Source organism: Lotus japonicus, chromosome 6, assembly GCF_012489685.1.
Source record: "Lotus japonicus ecotype B-129 chromosome 6, LjGifu_v1.2".
NCBI classification, from domain to species: domain Eukaryota; kingdom Viridiplantae; phylum Streptophyta; class Magnoliopsida; order Fabales; family Fabaceae; genus Lotus; species Lotus japonicus.
Window position 1 is genome coordinate 52959099 of NC_080046.1, and position 24618 is coordinate 52983716.

Here is a 24618-nt window from a genome sequence, read left to right on the forward strand (position 1 = left end):
AATGAATAATCATCTAACTTGAAGGGGCTCCAAATAAATTTTCAACTACTGTACAATGATACTGATATGAAGAAATAAAGAAGAAAGATAAAAGTTCACCTGGTTATTTTTTATTCATTAGCAAAAGTATAGTATAATCCTAGCTTCTAGAACATGAGCTAATAACATGCTGGAAATATTAACTAAAATAATAAGATCTGAAATAAAATGTAATAGAAATATTTGTCCCAATGAACAGAAGCCCAAATAGAAGTAAAACTTCTATTAATTAATAAGATCACTTCAGCATGATCGTCGACCTAAATGAGTTTATTTGTGGGAGCTGGCAATTAATCTTCTACCAGATACTTTGACATACAACAATGTAGATTCCTAACAGATACTTCATTTCTTCTACATATCTCTTTTCTTATTACATCTATCATATATCTATTTGGTGTTTGCATTATGCAATGTCTACAAATCATTTTCCTAAACATAAGCACATAATGAAAACTTTGTTGTCTTCATAAAAACCGGTTCGTGGGAAAGTTGTATAGTACGAGAATCGTGACAGGATCAAATCATAAGATCGTTTGGTTGAAGAGAAGTAAATGCTGAAAGTAGTGTTAAGCCTCGGTCATACACTGGCCCCATATAATATTTTGGTAAATCATAAAAGAATTTAATGCGTGTGTTATGCACCGTCAATGTAAACTTTGTTTCCCCGTCACCCAATTAAATTCCGTCACATCAGCAAATATATTATTGTTTTAATTAAAATTTAAGGTGAAAGTTATTATTCGACCTACGTGGCATGATGTCATTGGTTGTCAATAGTGCTTAACCATTAAACTCATCATAATCAAGCGTTGAAATTATATAAGTACCAATCAACATGAGTTTTAATACATCAGCATCCTTTTTAAAGTGTGTGAAGTTGCTAGTTGGAGATACCTGAAATGTTCTTCCTTTAAAATTAATGGTGGCTCTGATGTTATTTGCATCGTGTAATACTTTGATTGCATTCATGTAGTAGCATTTGTTTTTTAAACTCAATGTCGATTCAGTGAATATTTGGACACTTTAGGAGTTTAGGTGGGACTGTCATATAATTATAAACCTTTCATGTTGTAAAAAAAAGCAACCAAATTAAGCCAATGATTGAAAGTTTTAGGGTGAAAGTGTAGTTATTGAATTGAGAGAGTACTTGCAGGCTGCAGCATTTTTTGGTTCGGGAGGAAATTTCAGGCTGCAGCATTTGACATGGTTTGTAAATTATACTCCTAAATGGTGTATTCTTTGGTTTCTTTTGGTGCTTGGCCGATTTTATATAACTGAGACGTGACATTTTAACTAAGGGTCATATCATTTCAGAAAAGCAATTTAAGTTCTCCCATCACTCTCCATGTCTTTTAGCAATATCAATTACTAAGTGGATTTCCCGGTGGTACAGATCATTTTTATTTATAAAAATAGTAACTTCTGGTAGGTTGAATGTTTTTATATTGAACTACATCATCAGGAAATAAAAAAGAAGATAAACAGCAATTCTAAGTTAATACTCACTCTATCATATCATTTTCATATATTTGCCCTACTAATTTTTCTACTGTTTTTCTTTCATATCATACATATCATATCTCATTACAATTTTTATATTCATATCTCTCTCAAAGTAGAGTTGAATTTAGGATGTGAATAAAAAATTTCATGACCTGAGCTTTTTAGCCTACGCTTAGAAGTGTTGCAGTTAATCACACATTAGCAATAGAACAATGAGACAGAAGATTTTATTCAAAAACTGCTATCAAAAGGTGTAAAATTACTCCACAAAAGATAATCTTGTGAAAGGTGTAAACTAAATGGCTAAATAAATTAAATTTAACAAAATTAACCAGCAAGACTAGCATTCAACTACAACGAGACTTTACATTCTTTCCTCTTCTCTTGTGCAGGAAACTGTTCTGTGAGTCTCTGCTTTTCTTATTTTATACAGTCTAAAAAGAATCAACAATTTGATCACATGGTCAAAACTCCTTGTGATCACACCTCACCCTTTGTAACATCTGATAACATTACTGTTATGTGAGCCGAAAAAGAGTAAAAGAAAACCTTATTCAACCCATATTTGAACCCAAAGTTTTGGCATGAAATCTCGTTCAACCTGATATACTCACTGACTCATCCACATGTGTGTCATATATCTGAGGTCGGAGGATTGGTGAAGCATAAAACTTGGGGCTCTCCAAGTGCTGCATAAACCTAAGATATGTATTGTCTCTGAACCTGCAATGCCATAAAATCAAGACTTCAGTGATTTACAGCATCTCTTCCCCCATAGGATTTGGATATGGGAGTTTGTTGTAACTCACCCAAGCTAGACCTGCCAAAATAAATAGCCAATTCTACATATAAGTAACATCAAATTTTGATGGCCTTCTGTTAGATTCGTAGATTACCCAGGATCTGTAATGAAGCTATGAACTTGATTAACATTAAACTAGAGAAAATTTGAACTTATTTTCTTATAGTGTGTCAATATGATTTGGGGTTTAAAACCGAAAATTTGAGAAAGTTCTTCCTCCATGTTGCCAGAAAAATTAATTTGTACTTCAGGTGCACCTGTATAGCTCACCATAACTCCAGGTGCACATGCATAGAATGGATTTAGCCTATCTAACGTGAGTTGATTGACAAATCAATTGTTGGGATTTTAACAACTTCATATTTTACTATTATACATGAACGTGTATTTTATTACTATCAACCTATTTTAATTCATAACTCACACTTTACCATCTCAAGTGTATCTCTCAGTTTAGAGGAGTCAAACTACATAGAACATGAGTTATTAATTTCAATAAGAGGGCTTGCAACACTCACTTTTCAACACTCTCATTTAGTGGTTGAAATCCATGTTAGTCCCACTAAATACACAGTTTGTGAAGTTCAAGGAGTAAAGAGAGTGTCAAAGTGAGTGTGAATAGCATTTCTTCTTAGTTCAAACCTAAGGAAATAATTTGAATTTCTTGCATAGGCACAAATGTCCGATAATATCCTGGCCCCTGTATGCTTCATTCCAAGGATCTTACCGTGCACAATTTTGAATGGGAAAAGGAAGAAGAGTCATGTTCTCGATTTTAAGGAAGTAAACATTCTGAGAATTCTTAGAATATCGCTGTATGCTCTCTCTTAAAGTGATAAACAAAATGAAATGAGTTCAAATATACATTTCCCTTCGCCTTAAGTCCAAACAGAAAATGATTTCTAAGGCATACAATATAATCTTATTTCAAGAGAGAAAGAGAAAATTCAAGAAAAGTTTGTTTCTTGGTATTTGTATAAGTGGTTACTCCAGTCTCTAAAGAAAAAGGAGTGGAGCAGATGCTGATAAAACAATTACAAATTTTGACAAAGTATACCAAAGAAAAAGATAATTCACCAAATAGATGGTAAATCTTCACAGAAATGGATATAAACCCCTTCAAACTATTTAGGTTTCAGAAAACTCCCCTATGGTTCAAAACTAAGCAACTTAACTACCTGAGCTTACCAACCCACATGAATGTGCAGCAAACTGTGATTAAGGAGTAAATATGCACTGTTTGTGAAGTTTAAGGAGTTGCTGAATTTTAAACTAAGGGGGTTTCCGCAATTGACCTCTAGTTAAAGACGGCTCCTTGCATTTTGACCTAAATCTTCCTACAGAATCTATGGAAATGTTAAAGACTTCCATGAGAAATCCATCTGCCATCATGTATTCTACCAACTTATGAGCCCTAAAACATTGGAATTTCCTTCTGGTCCCTTTTCAAATGTTTTTTCCTCTGCAAATCTTCACTAATAATCTTTCTATCTTCTTAAGACATAGCTTATTTTCCATAAAATTTCCAAAAATCAATCAAACATTTCATTTTTCTTTCCAATTCCTATCATGTAGAATTCAGTATACTCTTGAGTAAATACATTTTTAAATGAGTAAGAAAATCAAATTACTAACACTAGATTGTAAAAGAAACAAATTTTAATTTCAGTAGAATAATGAAAAATCTGCTCAAGAAGATTAACTAGAGGAGAATATACCTAACTTCAGGTTCAGAAACAATCAGCAGAATGTTGGAGCAAATGGCAATGCAAACTTAAATGTTGATAGTCTCCACAAAAAAGAGACCCTCTGCTGATGATAGTTTCCTTTGTTTTACAAGCTGGAAACATGGATCCAGCACCCAAGTCAAAATGGTGGAAGGCAATGTCTAACCACTGGTTTGCAACAGAACTTTAATAAACAGCAATGGGCATATCTGCATTAGTACTTTGATGATAAGATTTCTTCTTCAATGAAGTACCCAATGTATGGTTCTGCCATAGAGCTTTCTTAATGCGGGCAGCTTCACTAGGCATTCCAGCTTTCAAAAGACGTGATGTCAAGTCATTTACAGTGATTTCATCCGGGGTGCAACCAACCACCAACATCCTATCAAAGATACCAATTGCTTCAAGCATCCTCCCTTTCGTACAATGCCCAATAATAAGACTGGTATATGTCACCTTATCAGGTTTACACCTCTTCTCCTCCATTTCAGCTACAATTCTATTAGCCTCATCTACATTCCCTGATTTACAATATACATCAATAACATGATTGTAGACAAACGGCTTCGGAACAATGCCACTCTGATTCATTAGTCTCAAAATGTTACGAGCTTCGTGCAGTCTGTTCATCTTGCAAAGACCACTGACAAGAGCAGAGAATGTATATATATTTGCAGAAACATGTCTATCATTCATTTTACGCCATATTTCCAAGGCGCGTTTCACCTGTCCAACTCCAAAATAGCCATAAATTAGGGAAGTGAAAGTGACAACATCAGGAGGACAACCCTCAACAGACATCTTTGCATACATGGCTAGCGCGGAATCCATTTTACCCGACTTGACAAAGCCATCAATAAGAGCATTAAAAGTACACCTATTAGGTCTAATTCCAGACCTAGTCATTTCATCGAAAAGCTTAACCCCCTCCCCCGTCTCACCCAACTTGCAATAACCTGATATTATCGTTGTATAACTATAAACATCAGGGGCCAACTCCCCTTTCAACCAAACTTCCTTCATTAAGCTCCTAGCTCTACAAACCTCACTAATTTGGCACAAACCGTGAATAAGAGTGTTATACGTAATTATATTAGGTAAACAACCAAAACTCCTTAAATCACCGAGAAGCTTAAAGGCCTCATTAATTACCCCAGCCCTGCACAAACCCCGCATCAAAAGATTGACCGTATGGATCTTCGGACAATACCGCGACATGACAAGCTCCCTAAACAGAACAACAGCATCACCCACTTTATTCTGCCTTATCAAAATGTCAAACAAATGATGGTACAAACTATCATTGACTCCAACATAATTGCACTGAGAATCAGCAAGCAATTCCTTCGAAATATCGAACCTGCCAGCTTGTGCATACGAGGAAACCAAAAACCCCAATAGGTAACTATCAGGAAACTGCCCATCAAATTTCATCCAATCATACACCAATTTCGCAGAACCATGGAGATCCGATTCGCAAAGCGACCGCAACAGAAAATTGTAAGTCCAACTAGAATGCTTCATTTTCAACTTATCCTTAGTGAATTCAACAACCTTGAATCCCAATGCAGGAACAATGGTGAATCTATGAACAACCTCAGAGACTATAGAAGGGGTTAGATGCTTACTGAAATAGCCTACGAAACGATCAAGGGAGCTGGAGCGAGCGAAAACGGTGCAAACGATCTTGACGAACCAGGCTTCAGGCCTTCTGATGGAACCCATGTGGTGGTCGGCGCCGTCGCGGATGGTGCCGGCGGCATCGGAGGGTGGAGCGCTTGAACAGAGGGTGGTGATGAAGGCGACGGTCATGTGGTTGGCACCATCGGTCACGTGACCTTCGCTGATTGGAGCACGTGCGGCGGTCACGGTTGTTGTTGTTCTCCATGGAGGTGAACGAGTGCATGAAGGTCGAGGAGCATCTTACGGAGATGAATGAGTGGAGAGATCGAAATCAGTGAAGATAGTGGAGAATGAGAGGAATGACTGCGTTTTTTCTACACGAAATGGATCCTGAAGTGAGTTCTAACTGCTTGCTTGCTCAGTTTCTAGGGTTTTAGCAGTATCACCTGTGAGTGTGACACAGACATAGATGTGAACTATTTTTTTTGTTTGAAATGGACATAGATGTGAACTTATATAATAAGATGCCTTTCATTTTGCAACATAATTTAGATTTTATTTGGTTAAATATGTTTTTGGTCTCCATAAACTAAACTAGTATTATACCCGTTTGTCCGTGATAATTTTTTTATGAATTCTACTGTTAATCACAATTATTGAGTATTTTAGACTCCCTCTGTTCTTATTTAACTGTCCACTTTGGGTGGAAGCACACATATTAAGGGTGTAATTAATTTTGTTGTTTTTTAGAAAAAGTGAGGATTGTTTTCCTAGTTTACCCTTTAAAGTGTGTGTTATCTCTCCTCATTTATTGTTCTGTTAAGGGCATTATATGTAAAAGCATCATTTAATGCTTTCTTGAAATGCTAAGTGGACAGTTAAATATGAACAAAAAAATTTCTTCAAAATGGACAGTTAAATAGGAACGGAGGGGGTATATGTGAACAATATAATGTTGTATTTACTAAGACATACACCCATTAGTCCGTGCGATGCACGGATAATTTTTTACGAACTCCACTGTTAATTACTATTATTGAGTATTTGATATATGTGGAATAATACAATGATGTATTTACTAAGACATACAATTTTAATTAGTCAAACACTTATATGTCGTTATTATCTTATGTTTATGTTTAAATGTTTATCTTTCTTATAGATATGAATTAGATGAGTTTCAAATGTTCATTGTGTTTGACCCCTCTTGACTTGTTCTTTGGCGCATATCAAGGCGAATAAAAAAAATAGTATAGAAAAATTATTCAAAAATATAGCTTTAATGTTGTAATGGTTAATACTTTAGTACAACGTGGAGGCAAAAATGGAATTAAATAGCTTCAAGATAAACACTTGTTAGTTGTTACATTCTCAACTTTGCAGAATTTCTTTTCCATTAGAGTAAACTTTTTCATCTAGCCACACTTTCTTCCAAACTTGTTCAGCCAATACCTAAACATCATTTAAGTAAATAGGAAACAGTTTGATTAAAATCAAGTAAGATTTCCAACACAAAAAAATGATACATGCATAAGCACTGAAAAGTATACGAAAATCAAATCTATTTCAAGAAGCTTGCAGGAAACTTTTGGATTTGAATCCAAACATACTCAAGGTGTCTAACAAATGTATTGAACAATCTATGCTTAAAAAATATTTAGAGGATATAGAGCTTAGATACATAGCTTGAAAAATCATACACATATAAGGATCATATATAGCATGATCTGGTACAAGGTAGCCAAGAGTGCCCTTAAGTGTTGTAGTCAAATGCATCCAACCTTAAGAGCTGGTTTTAAGTTCATCAAGAGTATCCAAGTATAAATCTAAAGAACCATTGTCACAAAATGTTAATTGCTCAAATTAATGAATCACCATGTCTGCAACTTATTCATTCACACCGAGACTGATATAGTATAGAAGTTATTTCTCAAGGTCAAGATTCTGTTGACTTGAAGAAGCCATCATCATCCCAGGTTTAGAAACATCTGATCTCAATATCTCTTTCTTGTCTTTCCCTTACTTGGGTTATGGGGTGGTGAATCTTTCATTAATTTGGTTCGCTGAACACAGATTCACATTGCTTCAAATAGACATGTCTATATGGGCAAATTTCGCTTGAGCATAAGCTTGCAAAAAAATAAGAAGTATTCGGTGTCGACTCAAGAATGACCTGCATAACAAATAAATTGAACTCAAACTTTAAAGCAAGAAGGTAATTCAGCAGACACATTCAATTCGTTTTGAACCCATATATAACAAAACCTTATGGGTCAATTAGAAGTTGGGAGTAGAACTTAAACCATTCAAGAACTTAATACATACCGAAATATTTTAGGGATCATGAATATAAGGACACTTCCCACATCCCTGTTACATTTACCAAATCTTGTGAACAATAATCCCTCCATCCTTATGAATATATTGAACAGATGTATAATTCTAAAAATCAATTCTTCCGGTTCCTGAATTCATGATCGACACCTCGACGTTTAGTCACCACCAAAAGCTCTACTTTGCAAACTTTAGCATATTTCCTCTTCCAACCTTTTTGAGGTATCTCCTGAAAAGGTGCAAACAAATATACATAAAAAGAAAGCAAAGTTCACTATCATTACTAATTAGAGAATGTTCTAATATAAAAATTAAATGACCCAGCCACATATGAACAATCCATATTAAATGTTTGATGCTGATAGTTAAGAGAAAGATGAATCAGAACTTTTAGAAAATTAGAGAAAAGACCCAATGAGTGAAGGTGGACTATAAATACCTGTCATCTGTTAGCTCAACCTGTATAACCTGGTAACTTTGGAACCCAAAAAAACACAGTCAAGCATAAAGGAAAGCAGTTAGCTAGATGAGATTGACTTTTGGGGAGTTTGATTAATACTATAGGTTGTTAAGGAGATGCCCTGTGTACCGAGCAGCAACCAAGGAGAAGTCACCGCTTCTCCAAATAGTGGAGTTGTTAAGTTGAGATATCCATTAGAAATAGATTTTAGAGTCATATACAGCTATAAGGAATAAAAGCTAAGATCCAAATATATTCAATTTGAACAATTCAGAACTTGAAGTAAACAAATAAATCATAAATCATAATTGCCCATTAAGAAAAATAAAATGATCAAGTACATAGAAGGTGAAGTAAAAGAACTAAATATAATTTAAAATCAAGTGGATGAAAATTAATAAATTGGTAAACACCAATTAAAACTTTACTCATTCTAATTTCAATGTGAAAAGCAGCAAAGACCAGCAAATAACACTTTCTTCAAGTGAGAGAAGTCAACCCTTAGGAATGACTAACCTAAAATCAGTCTTTACATAATTTTTTCCTACCTACCCTTCTTCCCTCCCTTTTTTTAATATTTTCAACCAATAAAAGTTAAACCTCAAAATATTAGTAACCATAGTGGGCAAACAAAATGTTTAGCAAGTGTATTCACGTTCTCTAAAGTAATGATCTTATATAGACATGGAATAAAATGGTACATGACATGAGGTGTAACTTCTCCTAATCAGTCAATTACTCATCTTACACACATTTGGAAAAAATAATGCAACAGGGAAATAACAACACTTTCAACTACAAAACATAAAAAGCAGTTTGTCTTACACACTAACACCAACTAACTCTTGTTAGTATGACTAAGAAATAGACAAACATACCAATAGGAAAACAGAGTGGAGATGCCGGGACAACTTGTGCCATCTTCCCCTCCTTGTACTTCTGAAGTATAAAAGTTAACTTCCCATCACAACAGAGTCAATAATACTGTTCTTGCATTGTTTGAAAAATCAAGAATGAAAAATCAAAATTTCTCTAAGTGAAATGGGATTTTAGAGTTTAATCAAGAAGAAAACGATGAGAATTTTGCAGGGGAAAATAAATTCAGCTTCAAGTGTATCCTTTCTTTGATTTAAAGTGAAACCAGTCACATGAAAAACATCATAAAACAAATGAAGCAGCAGAACAACCTCACCTTTAGGAAAGGTCCTATCTTTTGAACAGCTGAAAAATGAGATTAAAAAACAATCTTACAAAATAAACTCACCTTAGACTTATATAAACACATAGATTAGCAGTGGTTCCACTTTAATTTCCTCCTTGTTTAGCCTTAGATTTTTCTCATTCCTGCTGAGCCTATAACATATCTTCTCTAGTGGGCTATTAGATAGAATAGAATCCCAAAAACACATGATCACAAACAAATTGGCTTTACAAAAAATCTGTCATTTCCATTCTGATTTGGCCAAAAAGCTTTCTTGACAGCATAAGCTAGGACCCAAGAATTCAATAACATAAGCCAACACCAAGGGTAACCAAAGCCAATAAAATAACCTGTGCATTTCATGACCACAACGTCTAGGAACATATTCATTGACCAAGGCTTGTTATGCCACAATAACTTAGCATCTCCTATGATAACAGCAAGATACAAAGGGTTTTTCTACACAAAATCACCTAGATACAGAAGCAATGATCATTTCCTACACAGCCAAATACACCAATTTGCAACTATGGAGCTCCCTTTCTGATCAACCTTGCTCTGATCTTTCATGCTTCTCTTCCAGGGCATAAGCTTTGAATGGAATCTGCATATAAAGGAGAAATAAGAGAATATGAGAATTCAAACAGAACAAACAAATCAATGAAATTAGTGGAAATAAAGGGGATTTCAAACAGAAGGAGAGGGGAAATGTGTTGAACGGAAGTTCACAGCAAGGGGTATTTATAGCAAAAATTCAAAACTACACTGACAGGACCACACCTCTAGCAGATGTAGGCAACCAGACTACAAAAGTGTAAACAAATATCCAAATCTCAATAAACAAATTCTATAATAAACATAAAGCTTGCAGAAGTATGAAAATTAATTGAGATTGGGATTGATACTGACCATTTGATCACAAAATCAACCTTCGAAGATGCATTTTTCCCAAAAAGTTCGGCAACTGAGAAGAGGGAATGACGGATGAACAGCAACCGACGACGAAAACAAAGGCGACATCAGATCAATCGAAAAGACGAAGTTGATGGATTGGTGAGAAGTGGATGGAAAGAGCAACTTAAACACGGAAACACATCTAGGGTTTGGATGGATTTGGAGAAGAGGAAAGCTAGCTAGGGTTGATTTCAGAAGAGAAATCAATGAAAAAGAAGATGACGAAGGGTACAACGGAGTGGGTGAAGAGGGAGAGGCAACACGCGATTGCTAGCTAGTGTACGGCGGAGTGGGTGGAGAGCAGAGGCAACACGCGATTGAGATGGGGATGATGACTGGTTAGTCGTATCCCAAAGGCCATTGGAAAAAATGAAAACTAAAGGAAAGAAAGCCAGATGGCGGAAGCTGATTGGAGGTTTTGTAGGAATAGTGAATTGCAAACTTGAGAATAAGAAGTAGTAGATGTTGGGTCATTTTTTATCTATATTTTTTTACACTTTGAAAAATCTTAATATAAAAACGAAATTACGATAGAAGGAGAAAACTTTGATATATGCCACGAAACAAACCCCTCTCATGAAGTCTGTCTAAGAAGCATGAAATTCATCTATATCTAGTGTGCATGCTGATAATTTTCTCCATTTACGGGTAGATATAAACGTTTGTATTATCAATAAGAACATCTGCTGCTTTCATACAATAAATACACTCACAGCACTATGATACCCTGATTCCCAAGCATGTATAAGACCAAATTCTACAATCAGTAAATTTGCAAGAAACAAACCCCTCTCATGAAGTCTGTCTAAGAAGCATGAAATTCATCTTCCATTAGAAAGTCAGTTCTCATTCACTACGAGGTGCACCCTAATTGGGTTCGTGACACTCGTCATAGTAGAAGGCGAATGTTGTGAGGTCTAGTTCGACTAGTCTTGAAGTGCAAGCTAAATCTGATGAAAAATAAAGTTAATATGTCAGTTCTTACCTTGAAAAATAAAGTTGTTTCTCCACTTTCACAGTTACCAAACAACTGCTACAACAATAGTACTATTTTACTACCGCAACAATATGAAGAACTAATTACCTTATGGAATCGCAGGTAACAAAGTTCGACAAATGACTCAAACATCTAGAGCACAAGCAATGTTGGAATAAAAATCCAAATCCTCTACAACATCTTCGCACTTGGGCAATTTGCTATAGCACCGAGATGACATTGATGCCTCATACAGTTGGTTGGTAGAGTATTCTTCTCAATCACCCATAAGAAAAGCGAACCTTTTTAGGTGTACTACTTTTTTAGATTGATTTTCACATTCTATGATCAAAATTATCATCATTAGTTAGTCCATCATAAATCAATGACATATTATATAAATCATTTTGTGTTCGTTTACAGGTAAAGGCATCATTTCCTTTTATTGCACAGAGTATCATGATGTTATGAATTTCATCCAAAATTTGCTAAAGTGCAATTGTATAGAGTTGGGCAAATTTGCATTGCCCATTATCCCACAAATCAACAATCCTAAGGTTCACATCAGAAATATGCTAAGAGAGTATACAGTTACAAATTCTCCCATTCTCAACCAGCCCTCTACCTTAGCGAAGAACTTCCATCCCCCAAAAGCACCCAAACTCATTGGCCTTCATGGTACTCTTCCAAACTTACGAGCTTTCCTGACTAATAACCAGCAGAAAGCACTGAATTATTAGCAAGATATTTCAAATTTTGTTTGTTATACCAAGATATTCCCACCATCGACTGTCATAAAACTAATCACCTTGAGGTTTCAAGATTGTATTAAATGTTCAAGTTTCTTCCAACAAATCTTTCTCCAAACATACATACTGTTCATAGATCGAACTTTAAATTAAATGCTTAATGAATTCAAATATCTAACATCTACACTTTATTAGTTAGGTTGGGAGGTATTTATTTCTTAAGATTATCAACAATATGTATTTGTAAAACTTGAGAACCGTACAAACCCATTCCTGACTATATTATATGAAAGGATTATCAAATTATCGCGAAAAATATAGTATTATCAAATTAGTTTTATGAAAAATTAACCTCCAACTTACTTCTAAACTGACCATTTTATTTAGTGATTAATTTCTATGTACCGACGACGGTGTAAAAAGTTTTATACCATCATTCAATCACAACCTTCCATTTCCTATTTTGAGATATTCTTAAATTTAAAATTAATTATAAACTAACAAAATGGAGGAATGTGATTGAATGATGGTGTAAAACTTATTTACACCGTCGGTGCATAGAAATTAATTTTTTTTTATACAAAAACAAAGATACAGAATTAATGTGAGCAAATTGAGTGTAATTAGAAGGTCAAATTTGGTTCTACTTTTGCAACAATTAGAACGAAATTGTATTGAAATGTTGTTGTAGCTGCCATTTCAGTTGCAAATAACATCACTCGTTTTCTTCACCCCGCGATCCAAATCTCTGTTGCGGAGGAGAAGATGGCAACGGAGAGATACGCTTCTCCGCCAGCCACCACATCGCCGGAGGACAACGCTCTGTGAGTTAAACCGCTCCCAATTTCGCTTTTCAATTTTCTTCCATTCACTTCTGAATCGCATTTCACCCTCCCAGCTTCAATTTCAACTATCCCGCAAGTGCAGTGACGATCATTGCACAATTAGGGCGTATTCTGATGCTTCATCTTGTTTTTGCTGTTGCAGTTTTCTTGACATACTGCATGAGGCTCCTCTGTTTGCTCACCGTAAAGCAGCGAGGATTGTTGGCAGCGTTTTCTATTGCATACTCTTGGCAAGTTGAATTTTCTGGATTCATGTGTTGATGGTTGATTTGGCAATGATTTTGAATATTTTATTGAATTGGAGAGTGGTCGGTCATGTTAAGATTATTCATGTGAATTGCTTATTGTTTCTTCCATTTTAGGCAGGTTATGCTACTTTGGCAATTGGAGCTACATGGATTTTTCGTCCCGTGCAAGGGTTGATGTCTCCGGTGCTCTGTAGTTGCGATGTTCTTCTTTTGCTATTGACAGGTTTGGTATTGGAATTTGGAACTACATTCAATGAATTAGGTTTTCTCAATTCTTATGTATCTGAATGTGCATTTAGGATCACTGTGTTCACCAGAAGAAAGTATCTGATATGCTAGGTTGTAGTTCATTGAATTTGGGCTTAGCGTAGTGGGATAAAATTGTCTGTGCATTGCTGCTTTTGTTCTCGAAAGGAACTTCCACTGATGGTGAAATGCTTTTTACAAATTTTTGAAGAGTTGTTTTGTTCCATTTTGGAACAGTAGATTGGAATACATATATCTGACAGTGCCTCTACTTTCAGTTGAATGAGTTGCAAACATTTTTTTAAGGATATCTCAGAAAACTAACAATGTTTTCCCAATTTTCAATTTTCTTGTTTTAAAAATATGATATAAGGACACTTGCTGGGCATTGTTCTTCACTTGAGACTAGTGATGGGTGTCTTTGTTCTTCAAACATAAAACACTGTAGCAATTTGATCCAAGAATCAAACATGCAAACATGAGGGTGAATTGCCTTCCAAAATTACAAATGGCACCGCATGAAACCCCCCTTCCTTCCAAAATAAAATCTACAAGTCACTATAGAATCCAAACTCAATCGCACTCAATGCTTTGGAGTTTACGTTATTATTTTGTTCAGATATTTTTTTTTTTGTGAATACATTTATTTTGTTCAGATATGCTGATGTATAAAACTAACAATGTTATAAATATAATATAAAATCATTCATGTGTTGTCATCGAGCAGCTTAAGCTTTTGGGAGTTAGTTCATGACATAGCATCTAAACTTCTATGATCAAGTATTCTAGAGTTTGATCCTTGTTGTTTCATTCTTCTAATAAACAGTCAAATTTCAATACAAGATAGGTGGCCTGTTCATAATTCACACTTCAAGGTTCAAGCCCAAAGGTCTCTTGCATGAGTTATGTTAGAACTAGAAGTATAAATTAATTTATTCATTTACTTTCACTTAACAACTTAAGCTTCTGGAAGAGTTGGTTCCTGTCAAACAAATATTGTAGGTAGCTTAATAAGCCTTAGTTTAATTTATTAGACAATATAAGCTTCTCCTACTTATACTTCATATTTAAAGAACGAAGTTTGATTGGGTTTAAAGGCCATATTTTGACTGTTTTCAGGAATCTTTCAACAATATCTGGTTTATCAAGTGCAGAAGATACGTTTGCAGGTAATTCATATAATGGAAAGGACTTCATTATCATAGTAGTTTCTGAATTTGTCTATCTCCCTCATGTGCATGTTCAACTGCGCATTTTTTGGTGTCGGAGAGTTCGTCAATAGAGTGAGAACTATAAAATAATTGAATTACCAATACTGTTGTTGCTGAAGAATGGGTTTGAGTTATGCTTGGTGGTGTTTTACTGTTTAATTAACTTTTTTTTTATCACTAATGTGATTTTCAGGGCTATTATAGTTTCAGCCAGAAGTTGAAATTTATTGTTCGCATACCCTTTGCCGTTACAGCTTATGGTATGCATTTCAGTGTTTAGACTTTAACTTTCAGGTCATACTTAATATGTGAAGTTAGTTGATATGTGTCAAGAATCAATTAAACACCCATTAAATTGTTAGGTGAATACATAACATAGATAGTGTTATACGAGTTGTTGATGATGTGAATATTTCAGCTATTCGATTTAATGTCAGGAACTGCTGCCATGCTACTTGTTATAGTCTGGAAAGCTTACACTGGTTTTCTGTCAATCTCTGCAATATTGAGGTATATTCATCATTTGGTTGTACTTGTCTACTCAAGACATTTATTAAGGATAGATTAAATTGAATTATAAAATGGAATATGAGCAAGAGCAAGAGTATGCTGCTTCTAAATATGAAGGACTAAATCTTTCATCAGAATCTTCTTTCCGATAAAAGATGTTATTGACATTTGTTGATGATTAATGCTACAACTTCTTCACCATATTTTATTGGAGGTAGTGCATGGTGGCATGGAGTACAGGAAAGGGAAGTCAGTGAGGATTTTTGTATGTTTGGTTGAATGAGTACACTTAGGCCCAGTTTGGAAGAGCATATTTGAGCTTATCTGACAGCATAAGCTCTTATGCCAGTGTTTGGGAGGGCTCATGCAAACAGCTTATGGCCTGCCATAAGCTATTTTCAGCTTATTTTCATAAGCTACTCAGGATAGCTTATGAAAAACAGCTTATGCTTATATACAGCTTATTTTTAATTTATTTCAATAAATTTTTAAAAATAGCTTATGAATAAGCGCTTAATTAAGCTGTTTTTCCAAACGGGGCCTTAATCAGTTAACCTTTAAAATAATGTTGTATTGAGAGTGGCTTTACTAGTTGATAATGATGTTCCATATGTTACTATTTACTGAATTTCTAGCTGCAGTATATACTCTTGGTTGGGGATGGGATTTAGTAGATACTTGACAATATTTAGCGTGTTTTTATCTCCTTTCCCCTTCCTATTGTCTTTGCATGTTAACAGTTCTACTTCTGGCATAGCCTTAATCTAATGAAATTGGATATTCACTACTTACAATAAAATTATTTAAGAGATTTTCTTATAATCTCCCATGGTTTTCTTATAATCAGTTAACCTTTAAAATAATGTTGTATTGAGAGTGGCTTTACTAGTTGATAATGATGTTCCATATGTTACTATTTACAGAATTTCTAGCTGCAGTATATACTCTTGGTTGGGGATGGGGTTTAGTAGATACTTGACAATATTTAGCGTGTTTTTATCTCCTTTCCCCTTCCTATTGTCTTTGCATGTTAACAGTTCTACTTCTGGCATAGCCTTAATCTAATGAAATTGGATATTCACTACTTACAATAAAATTATTTAAGAGATTTTCTTATAATCTCCCATGGTTTGTGTGGTTATCTCGAATGATACAAGTTCTCAACATCATGTTCTTCTTTTATGTGGCTTATTGCAGTACCTGTACTATCTTTCTTCAGTGCATAACTGGGAATTCGTTTTTCACTTTTTTGTTATACCAAGATGTTTGTCTTATTTTGGATGTTTCAAAATTCTGCAGGATTATCATGATAGTTGAAGCAGTGTGTGCCGGATGCTTTATGAGTCTTTACATTGGTAGGTTTTACACTGCCTTGTGGAGGGAAGGGGAGACAAAGCTAGAAATTTAATAGGCTTGTTATGGTTTTTTTCTTTTGATGGGGCCAAACAATTTATATAAAAAAATGAGAACATTTAAAGAAATGCTATGAAAAACTTGGGAATTGTATTGTTATGTAGTTTAATAGATAAAATTATATAAAAAATTAAACAGTTATGAGGGGGGGCGGGGACTGTATCCCTCTTTGGATGAAGAAGCTGGAAAATGTATTGCATTCCACTAATTTAATTAGATAGTGACATCTTTTGTTTAAATTCGTGTCTTTCATCTTTGTATAGTAGTTGTTGTAATAATTTTTTTATGCAGTCCTTTTTATATGCATTTTTTGTGCAAGCAGGTTACATACACCAGTACAATTCATTGAACTCCCATCCTGATGTTCTGAAGTCCTTATACTCACCACTACAACCATCAAGTTCTTTGGAGGGTCTAAGGCAAACATTTTGTAATTTTGTTTCTTTTTTAATTAAATTCATGGCTCAATATTCATGTTTAATTTGCAAACAGAAAAATTAGAAACTTTGCTTGGCGTAATATACTATTTCTGAGATGGTATACATGTTCATGTTATATGCCAAAAACACAAATGCAAGTCACATCAACAATCACAAATGAACCTCTGGGTTCTTGAATTGTGAAGATTGTGAACTCTATAATTTGTATATTTTTATGCAATAGGTACTATGATGGTAGGCTCTCTGATCAGCAAATGGCTTTGTTGCAATACCAGCGTGAAAATCTTCATTTTTTGAGTGAGGAGGTATATGATGATTTGAAGCATTCATTTACGGTTGATTTGATAGTTTAGACATTCCACTAATGGTAACTTGGTTAAATTAGTTCTCCATCAACATTTGGTCTTACAGATTCTTCGATTGCAAGAGTGTTTAAGCAAATATGAACGAACTGATGACCGGAGCACACCACAGGTAATAATGAACTCAGATAAATTATTCCCTTCCTAGCCTTCTTTCTACATCCTCTTAATCTTAAATTCTAGTACGTTTATGTCTCTTACACTGAGCATGTGTTGTTATGGTTATATCCAGGTAGAATATTCAACGTGATATTTTTTTAATTAGGGAGTTATCAAATTATGAAATAGCAAATACCTTTTTTGAGTTAGTAGGATTGCACTGCAATTTGAATTCTTCTGGTGGCATAAACCAGAGCACATGTTGACACCACGCTACCATGAGGGCATCTAATTTGAATGACTCGAAGAATTTCGTTCCAATAACCTGAAGCTGATGGCACTGCCTATTCTGTTAAGATCTTGGACGAAGGATTGGTTGGCATCTTTTTTTATGTAGACATTTATAGCTCTGCGTGCCATTTATAATTTCATTAGGGAAGATATTGCTTCTATTGCACCTTGACCTCACTTATTTAAGTAATAACTTTTGGAGGATATTTATAGTTGAGGGATGTCGTAAACCTTGTTTCAGCTTTCAATTACCTTTGAAACTATATGACCTCCTGTTCTATAGATAACCTAGTTTAGAGGTTATTTTGCGTAGGCATGGCAATGAGCCGAATCTAGTTAAGCCCAGACAGCTCAACTCACTTAGACTATGCCATGTCAGGATCAGCTTGATAAAAAAGTGAGCCTAATTTCTTAACTTGAGCTTATGAGCTTTTGAAGCTCAATGAGCCAAGCTTTCTTTTCCACTCAATCCTGTAAGACTAAATGACAATGAGATAGTCTTCAATTGTATAGTTTAGTCAAACTAAATATACCTTTTACATAAACTCTGAATCAGCTTAACATGTTAACAACTCTTGGTTTTAGTGTCTATTGGCGGCTTCATCTTTCTCTTATTTCTTTTTTGGGTAATAAATTGCTTATATTTCAGGTTGACCTTGCTCATTTACTAGCAGTTCGTGATCAAGAATTACGGACACTTTCTGCAGAGGTAATTACAGCATGTTCTAGACTTCTAGTTTTAAATGTCTGTGTAGACAACTTCAAATACCTAACACACTCTCCTCAGTGGATTAATAATACATTTACATGACGATAACTCTAGAAAGTGTGTTATACTGTTAAGTGAGAAGTAGAGCCATGCGCTTTATCATTCACATGATATATGATCAACAATGATATATACACACCTCATTTTTTAAACACTTCATTTCCACCTATTTTTATTTCTATCTCTCTCCTCTTATCATCTATCACATCTCATATTTTCTCTCTCTTACTTTTTCTTTTCTTCCTATCTCTCTCCTCATTCCACCTCTTCCACCTCTATAAGAGGTGTGTAAATAACATTTTCCATATATGATTCCAGATAAATCAAGTTGTTTATATAAAATCACAGCTTGTGTTCTTCTTTTTCTTTTTTATCATCCCACCCTGAAAATGCTAGCGAGTTACAACAGTTGTCATCAGATTCTATGCATTGTGAGATCCCATATTTTCAAATAGATTCATGCGTGAAAAAATTTAGCCCTAAAAAACCTACTACCTTGAATTTTCTTCCAAAACTTCATTTACATCCAATGTTAACTTCCAAAGAAAATGATGTCTTGCTACTGAATCAAATTTGGGATTCAAAAGTATTCTGATGAATCAGATATTGACATATTTATTAATCAGAGACAAATAGTATGTATTAATTCATTTTTAAACAATGAAGCCATGAATCAGTAATCTTAATAGCATCTCTTATTTTGTGTGACCCTGACATCTCATTATTTGAACATCTAAAAGAATTTAACTAAGTTCAGGAAGTCATCTGGTATCATTCAACTCGGCTTCATCAAACTAAAAGGATCCTTTCTTGGAAATTTATGTTACAGATGAACCAAGTGCAATCTGAGCTAAGGCTTGCCCGGTCCTTGATTGCTGAAAGGGATTCGGAGATCCAACATGTTCGCTCGACGAACAATCAGGTATGTTACAGGTTTTGCTGTTACTAAAAAGTAAATTGCCTTTGACCAGTAGGTTCGTAATGTTGTTTTTTTGCTGCAATCTTAACAGTATGTAGAAGAGAATGAAAGACTCAGAGCTATTTTAGGAGAATGGAGCACCCGAGCTGCCAAGGTTGTACGCATAAATATACTTTCCCTTTGGCTTTGTTCTTGTTAATTTATATTGTGCTGAAACCTTTTATTTAATGATGATATGATGAAAGCTTGAGCGAGCACTGGAGACTGAGCGGATGTCAAATATTGAACTACAAAGAAAGATTTCAACGCTAAGACATCAATCGCACATGTCAAGAGAAGCAACTGAACATGGAGCTTAATTCAATTGGTAGGCAAATGCATGTTATATTCTCAATTCATGGCAACCACTTCACCTCGTTTTCACCGAACATTCTGTCCATAGCAGTATCACCATCACTGTTGTGGGAGATGCGATGTACATATATTAGTTCGAAATAGTGTTTATTTTATAGTTTGATTCTACTTATCGTGTGCTTTTTCATCTTCCATAGGTGTATGTTTCGTTAAAAGTTTTGCATTTGACTAATCTTGTGATTTAGTTTGAATTCATTAATCATTTTAGTTAGAGATATCCGGAGATAATTAGTATAGTTTTGAAGTAGATATAGATACGTATAAACATTTGGAGATAATAGATATCAGTGGATATTTGATTTGAACTTGAAATACATAGATTGATATGGGAGATAAATGGTAATTTTAATTTGAATAAATTAAAAAATAATAATAAAAAATGAAAAAGCCCATGGGAAGATATCAGATTAAAAATGTGATTCACGAGGGAAAAAAATGGCAATCACTGTATCCTCAATAAAAAGCCTAAACTTAATATATAAAGATAAATGTATAATCTTATTTATACAACATTCAGATACTTTAGGATATTTCAAACTTTGACATTTTTTATTTTATCTTTAAGTGATTAGATTAGATATTTGTATTTCATTGAGATTAATTTTAGTTGTCATCTGCTTATATCCTTTATCACATTGGCAGTTTGTATTTGAGTAGGATTCTAGTTACTATACCGTTCAAAAGAAAAAAAAGGATTCTAGTTACTATTGATTATAAATATACTACAGACTTTCACTGAGAGTTCAGGTTCTTAATTCTTTTCTAGAGTTTAATCAATTTCGGCTTCTTCCACACATTCTTCTTTTATTTCCTGTGTTCTTCGGCATCCTCATTATTGTGTCAAAATTGCAATATGGATCCTACATTTGCTGTTACCCTCTCTGAAGAACAGTTCCATCAATTTTATAGAATGCACAGAGAGCTGTTTAAATATCTTGTGATTGGCCTTTCACGAGACCCAAAAGAGTCAATGCGAGTTCTCGCCTTATGGCTCTGGCTAGAGCGCAGGGGATATTCTAATGTGATCGGCAAGATATATTCTTCAATATCCCACGTTTCAATCAATGGACTTGCAGATGAGGCCGTTACATGCCTTAACTGTATTAATACAAGCTTAACAGATTTATCATTTGATGACGATGATGATCTTCCTCTTATGCATAAGATAATTGATAAGAATATCTCTCTCAAAATCTTGTATGGAAATAAGGTTTGGGCAACTCAAGGGGTGGCCAAAGTGTTGAAGGAAGTGTGTGAAAGAGCATTTGGTGACATCATACAAGAAGTTAATAAACGAGTTTTAGGTGAGTGCGATCTGGAAAGCCAACAAGTGCAGGGAATAACAAGTTCAAAGGATCTTGAAGGTGACAAATCTAATGTTGCAATTTCTTCCAATATGAAGCTCGATGAAGTCAATGACATTTTCAGAAATCTTCTGATGACGTGGGAGCCATGTGGAGCTTGTTGAAGTTGAAGATATCATCTGGAATCCAACAACCAAGCAACTCCTACCAAATATCACGACTCTTGACCACATTGACGTTTTCAATTTTTATTTGATCAAAGAGAGACTTTGATATTGAATTATTTTAATTTCTTCAATTTTTTTATGAATAATTTTAGTTTGAATTCTGAATTATCTTTTATTAATATTAAATTGTGGAAGCAATGTCTTTTATTAACTCCTTCCAAGAAACACTCGTCGTCCCTGTCACGGTTGAAGCAATGTCTTCAAGGTAAATATGTGAGGCTACGTTTTCCTCGTTAACGTTGTGGGCAGTGGTTGAGTTTAGAAAATAACCTGGAACAACCTTGAAAGCAATTGATGGGAGAAAGAAATTGAAAAAGGGCAAAAGCAAGGTGGGAGGAGAGAGGTATCAGATTTTTTTGATTAAAAAATTTTAAGCCAATTGACATTTACACCCAAAAGCTGTAGATATATGTAAATTAATTGAACTGGTTTTCCTTTCAAAAAAAAAAAAATTGAACTGGTTTTCATGTCCATGTAAAAAATGTGTAACATGATAACAGGCTCTTTCTAAAAATCTCATTCCCGTATGTTAAGAAACCCTAATATATAGCAAAAATAAGTTTCAGACTCTCAAGAATACAGAGAATAAGCAAGGTTAATAGTGCCAAAATAATACCAAACACCGCTGTGGAAGGATAAAGCCCCCAAACGCCCACAAGGACCAACCCAGACCATAACTAGAACCCAATCAAGCACACGGGCAATAATACCCTTAATTTGTATTTGAAAACATTTAGTTTTTTCTTTAAAGGTCAAAACTCTATTTTTTTTGGTACATGTCGAAAAGAAAGAAAAACAGCTAAGGCCTCAAGTGAGGCACACCCTGAGCATCAGCTGAAAGCAACATGCCCATATCGCCAAAGGGGTATTCACGACTTAGAAGTCTTGGTTCTGAGCAGCTCCATCCTTAGCCAGGAAATCTCAGCACAAAAGTTCCCCTATCTCAAGATGTGGTGCAGCTCTACCCTCCAAGGCCGGCTAATGAGGTCCTTGATATCCCAAATCAAACTAGCAAACTCATGCCGCAGAAGAGAGGGGAGTTGACGAGAGATACCGCCTCCAACGAATCTGATTGACATTCAATAACACGAAGATTTGAATCCCAGGCTAACGTCAATCCATGAAAAATAGCTAGAAGTTCTAGATGGACTGGTGGAGAATATTGGAAGCATTATAGAACCCAAAATAACCTCTTAGCCATTTACTAGTGTGCTCTCGCAAGCAACCACCAAAGCCGCCACGACTTGAATTACCTAGAACACTCCCATCAGTATTAAGAACCGCACAATCATGCAGAGTAGGCTTCCACACCACCCACCTGGGGGCTGGAGTAGGGGCGTTATTCAAAACCCCAAAGCACCCCTCGAGCTCCATGGCCATACTTGCAATATTCAGCGCAACCTGCTGGCTAGCAATCGACGTCCCTGCCACACATTTAGAGTAATATATAGAAAAATAATAAAATAGTAAATTTAAATTTTACATCTAATTGTTATTATAAATTACTATTAGTAACAAAATTATTACATGTTTGAGAATATCAACAATTAAGAATTATGTACGCTTTTTAAAATTAGCAGTTTTTTATTTATAAATATGGTGCTAATTTATTATTATAAATTAAAACATTCATTATAGTATTATTTAAGCATTCATATGATAACTTTTGTACGATTATATATATAATATATAATTTCTTTTTTTTTATGCTCAATCAAATATCAAACATCAGATTAATATATATAACTAAATTTATGATTTTGATATAATGATATGAAATTAGAAAACTCAGTACATATAACATTATTGTCTTGTTTAATTTTATTACTATGTTCTATTCAATTATGTTATGTCATGTTCGGTTCTATTAGGAAACATTATCTTAGTTTAAAAGAAAATTACAAGACCTAGGTAAGGATGCTCGGTGTTAGCTATAACAAGACTTTCATGTCTAAATACTAGTATTTGAAAATTGGAAAAAAATATAAAAGAAAAATATTTTCAAATAAAATATTGTAAAAGTATTTATAAAATATCTTATACTTCTCTATTTAAATAATAAAAAACACTTTTTGTAAATTTATTTATTATTAAAATATTTAAATTAATTAATTTTTAAATGTTTTGATGATGTTAAGTTATTACCATCTTATTGGAAGTTAACCAAGTTGTTGGGTGTAGTAGTAGGAAAACTAGATCCCAGTCCATGTAAGCGTGAGGTCACAAGATCAAACCATGCAAAAGTTATTTGTTGGGAGAGAATATCATTGTATCCTGAACAGGATAAAACCTCCAAGGGCCAAACACTTATTAGAAGATCATAGTAGGGCGGAGTATAGATTTTTAATAAGAATGAAGTTGAGTGTCATTCTAACAAACTTGATGAAAGTAAATGTATTTCACACTTAACATCAATACTTAATATCATTATTATTTTTTACATCGGAAAGATAAATTACATCATTCAGGAATTGATCCACGGACCTTCTTCTCCTTAACCCATATGTCCACAACTCTTACTACTTGAGCTACACTTCAGGAACATACTTAATATAATTGTTATGTATAAAAAATAGTACTTAGTTTCATTATATTATATTTAAAAAATTTCCTCAAGTTTTGATTAATAGTGTCATTAAAATGATATTAATATTTATTTTATATGTGAGAAATTGAAAATTTCATAATTATAAATTAAGAGTTTAATGGTTGTGCACTGTCAGTGCAAAATATTTTTACACATACGACCAATAACTAAATGTCACATATTCAAATGCATTTATGATCCTTTTTATTTTGATTAAATTAAAAACTTATTTTCTAATTTGACAACATATCATTGGATGTCTGTGTAAAAAAATGTTTACACTTACGGTGCATTACCATTAAATTCATAAAATTAATATGATGAATAATATATATACAAATATTATTAATAACTAATTAATA

At 34.2% G+C, this 24618-nt stretch overlaps 3 protein-coding genes and 1 long non-coding RNA gene across 14 annotated transcripts; 2 read left to right on the top strand and 2 right to left on the bottom strand.

Annotated features, from left to right (window-relative positions):
• Nucleotides 1–1750: 1750 nt before the first annotated feature.
• On the bottom strand, nt 1751–6193 carry LOC130723337 (pentatricopeptide repeat-containing protein At2g06000-like). Of its 5 annotated transcripts, none has more exons than XM_057574342.1 (3): nt 4066–6193; nt 2355–2365; nt 1751–2268 (listed from the first exon to the last, which is right to left on the bottom strand). In XM_057574342.1, exon 1 carries the CDS (start codon nt 5884–5886, stop codon nt 4261–4263), a length of 1626 nt encoding a protein of 541 aa, XP_057430325.1. In that variant the 5' UTR covers nt 5887–6193; the 3' UTR covers nt 1751–2268; nt 2355–2365; nt 4066–4260. The 5 variants fall into 5 exon arrangements, with proteins under 5 accessions (XP_057430325.1, XP_057430324.1, XP_057430322.1 ...); XM_057574341.1 differs by having other exon boundaries at nt 2355–2448; XM_057574339.1 differs by lacking the exon at nt 2355–2365.
• Nucleotides 6194–7236: 1043 nt separating this feature from the next.
• LOC130726906 (uncharacterized) lies at nt 7237–11806 on the bottom strand. 4 transcript variants are annotated; one of them, XR_009015050.1, is made up of 5 exons: nt 11731–11806; nt 11434–11596; nt 8471–10296; nt 8023–8260; nt 7237–7870 (listed from the first exon to the last, which is right to left on the bottom strand). It is a non-coding gene; the product is annotated as an uncharacterized LOC130726906 (long non-coding RNA). The 4 variants fall into 4 exon arrangements; XR_009015049.1 differs by lacking the exons at nt 11434–11596; nt 11731–11806 and adding an exon at nt 10602–11000 and having other exon boundaries at nt 8471–9430; nt 9756–10296; XR_009015051.1 differs by lacking the exons at nt 11434–11596; nt 11731–11806 and adding an exon at nt 10602–10997 and having other exon boundaries at nt 8471–9430; nt 10166–10296.
• A 1204-nt stretch (nt 11807–13010) lies between these two features.
• Nucleotides 13011–20353, top strand: LOC130724268 (protein FIP1). Of its 4 annotated transcripts, XM_057575461.1 has the most exons (15): nt 13011–13195; nt 13359–13450; nt 13583–13687; nt 14537–14599; nt 14830–14879; nt 15115–15181; nt 15359–15431; nt 16731–16786; nt 17167–17263; nt 17508–17589; nt 17696–17758; nt 18686–18745; nt 19635–19727; nt 19816–19878; nt 19970–20353. In XM_057575461.1, exons 1-15 carry the CDS (start codon nt 13137–13139, stop codon nt 20081–20083), a joined length of 1137 nt encoding a protein of 378 aa, XP_057431444.1. In that variant the 5' UTR covers nt 13011–13136; the 3' UTR covers nt 20084–20353. The 4 variants fall into 4 exon arrangements, with proteins under 4 accessions (XP_057431444.1, XP_057431445.1, XP_057431446.1 ...); XM_057575462.1 differs by lacking the exon at nt 14537–14599 and having other exon boundaries at nt 13014–13195; XM_057575463.1 differs by lacking the exon at nt 13011–13195 and having other exon boundaries at nt 13371–13446.
• A 121-nt stretch (nt 20354–20474) lies between these two features.
• LOC130724269 (uncharacterized) lies at nt 20475–21794 on the top strand. Its single transcript, XM_057575465.1, has one exon. The coding sequence runs from the start codon at nt 20992–20994 to the stop codon at nt 21604–21606; it is 615 nt and encodes a 204-aa protein (XP_057431448.1). The 5' UTR covers nt 20475–20991; the 3' UTR covers nt 21607–21794.
• Nucleotides 21795–24618: the final 2824 nt, after the last annotated feature.

Excerpts from the sequence above, each read along its gene's own strand:
- LOC130723337 (XM_057574339.1), bottom strand. The coding sequence starts at position 5,886 with ATGACCGTCGCCTTCATCACCACCCTCTGTTCAAGCGCTCCACCCTCC.
- LOC130724269 (XM_057575465.1), top strand. The coding sequence starts at position 20,992 with ATGGATCCTACATTTGCTGTTACCCTCTCTGAAGAACAGTTCCATCAA.
- LOC130724268 (XM_057575461.1), top strand. The coding sequence starts at position 13,137 with ATGGCAACGGAGAGATACGCTTCTCCGCCAGCCACCACATCGCCGGAG. Across the intron at positions 14,600-14,829 it reads TTCAAGGTTCAAGCCCAAAG|GAATCTTTCAACAATATCTG; the intron begins GTCTCTTGCATG and ends GACTGTTTTCAG. Across the intron at positions 15,432-16,730 it reads TCAATCTCTGCAATATTGAG|GATTATCATGATAGTTGAAG; the intron begins GTATATTCATCA and ends AAAATTCTGCAG.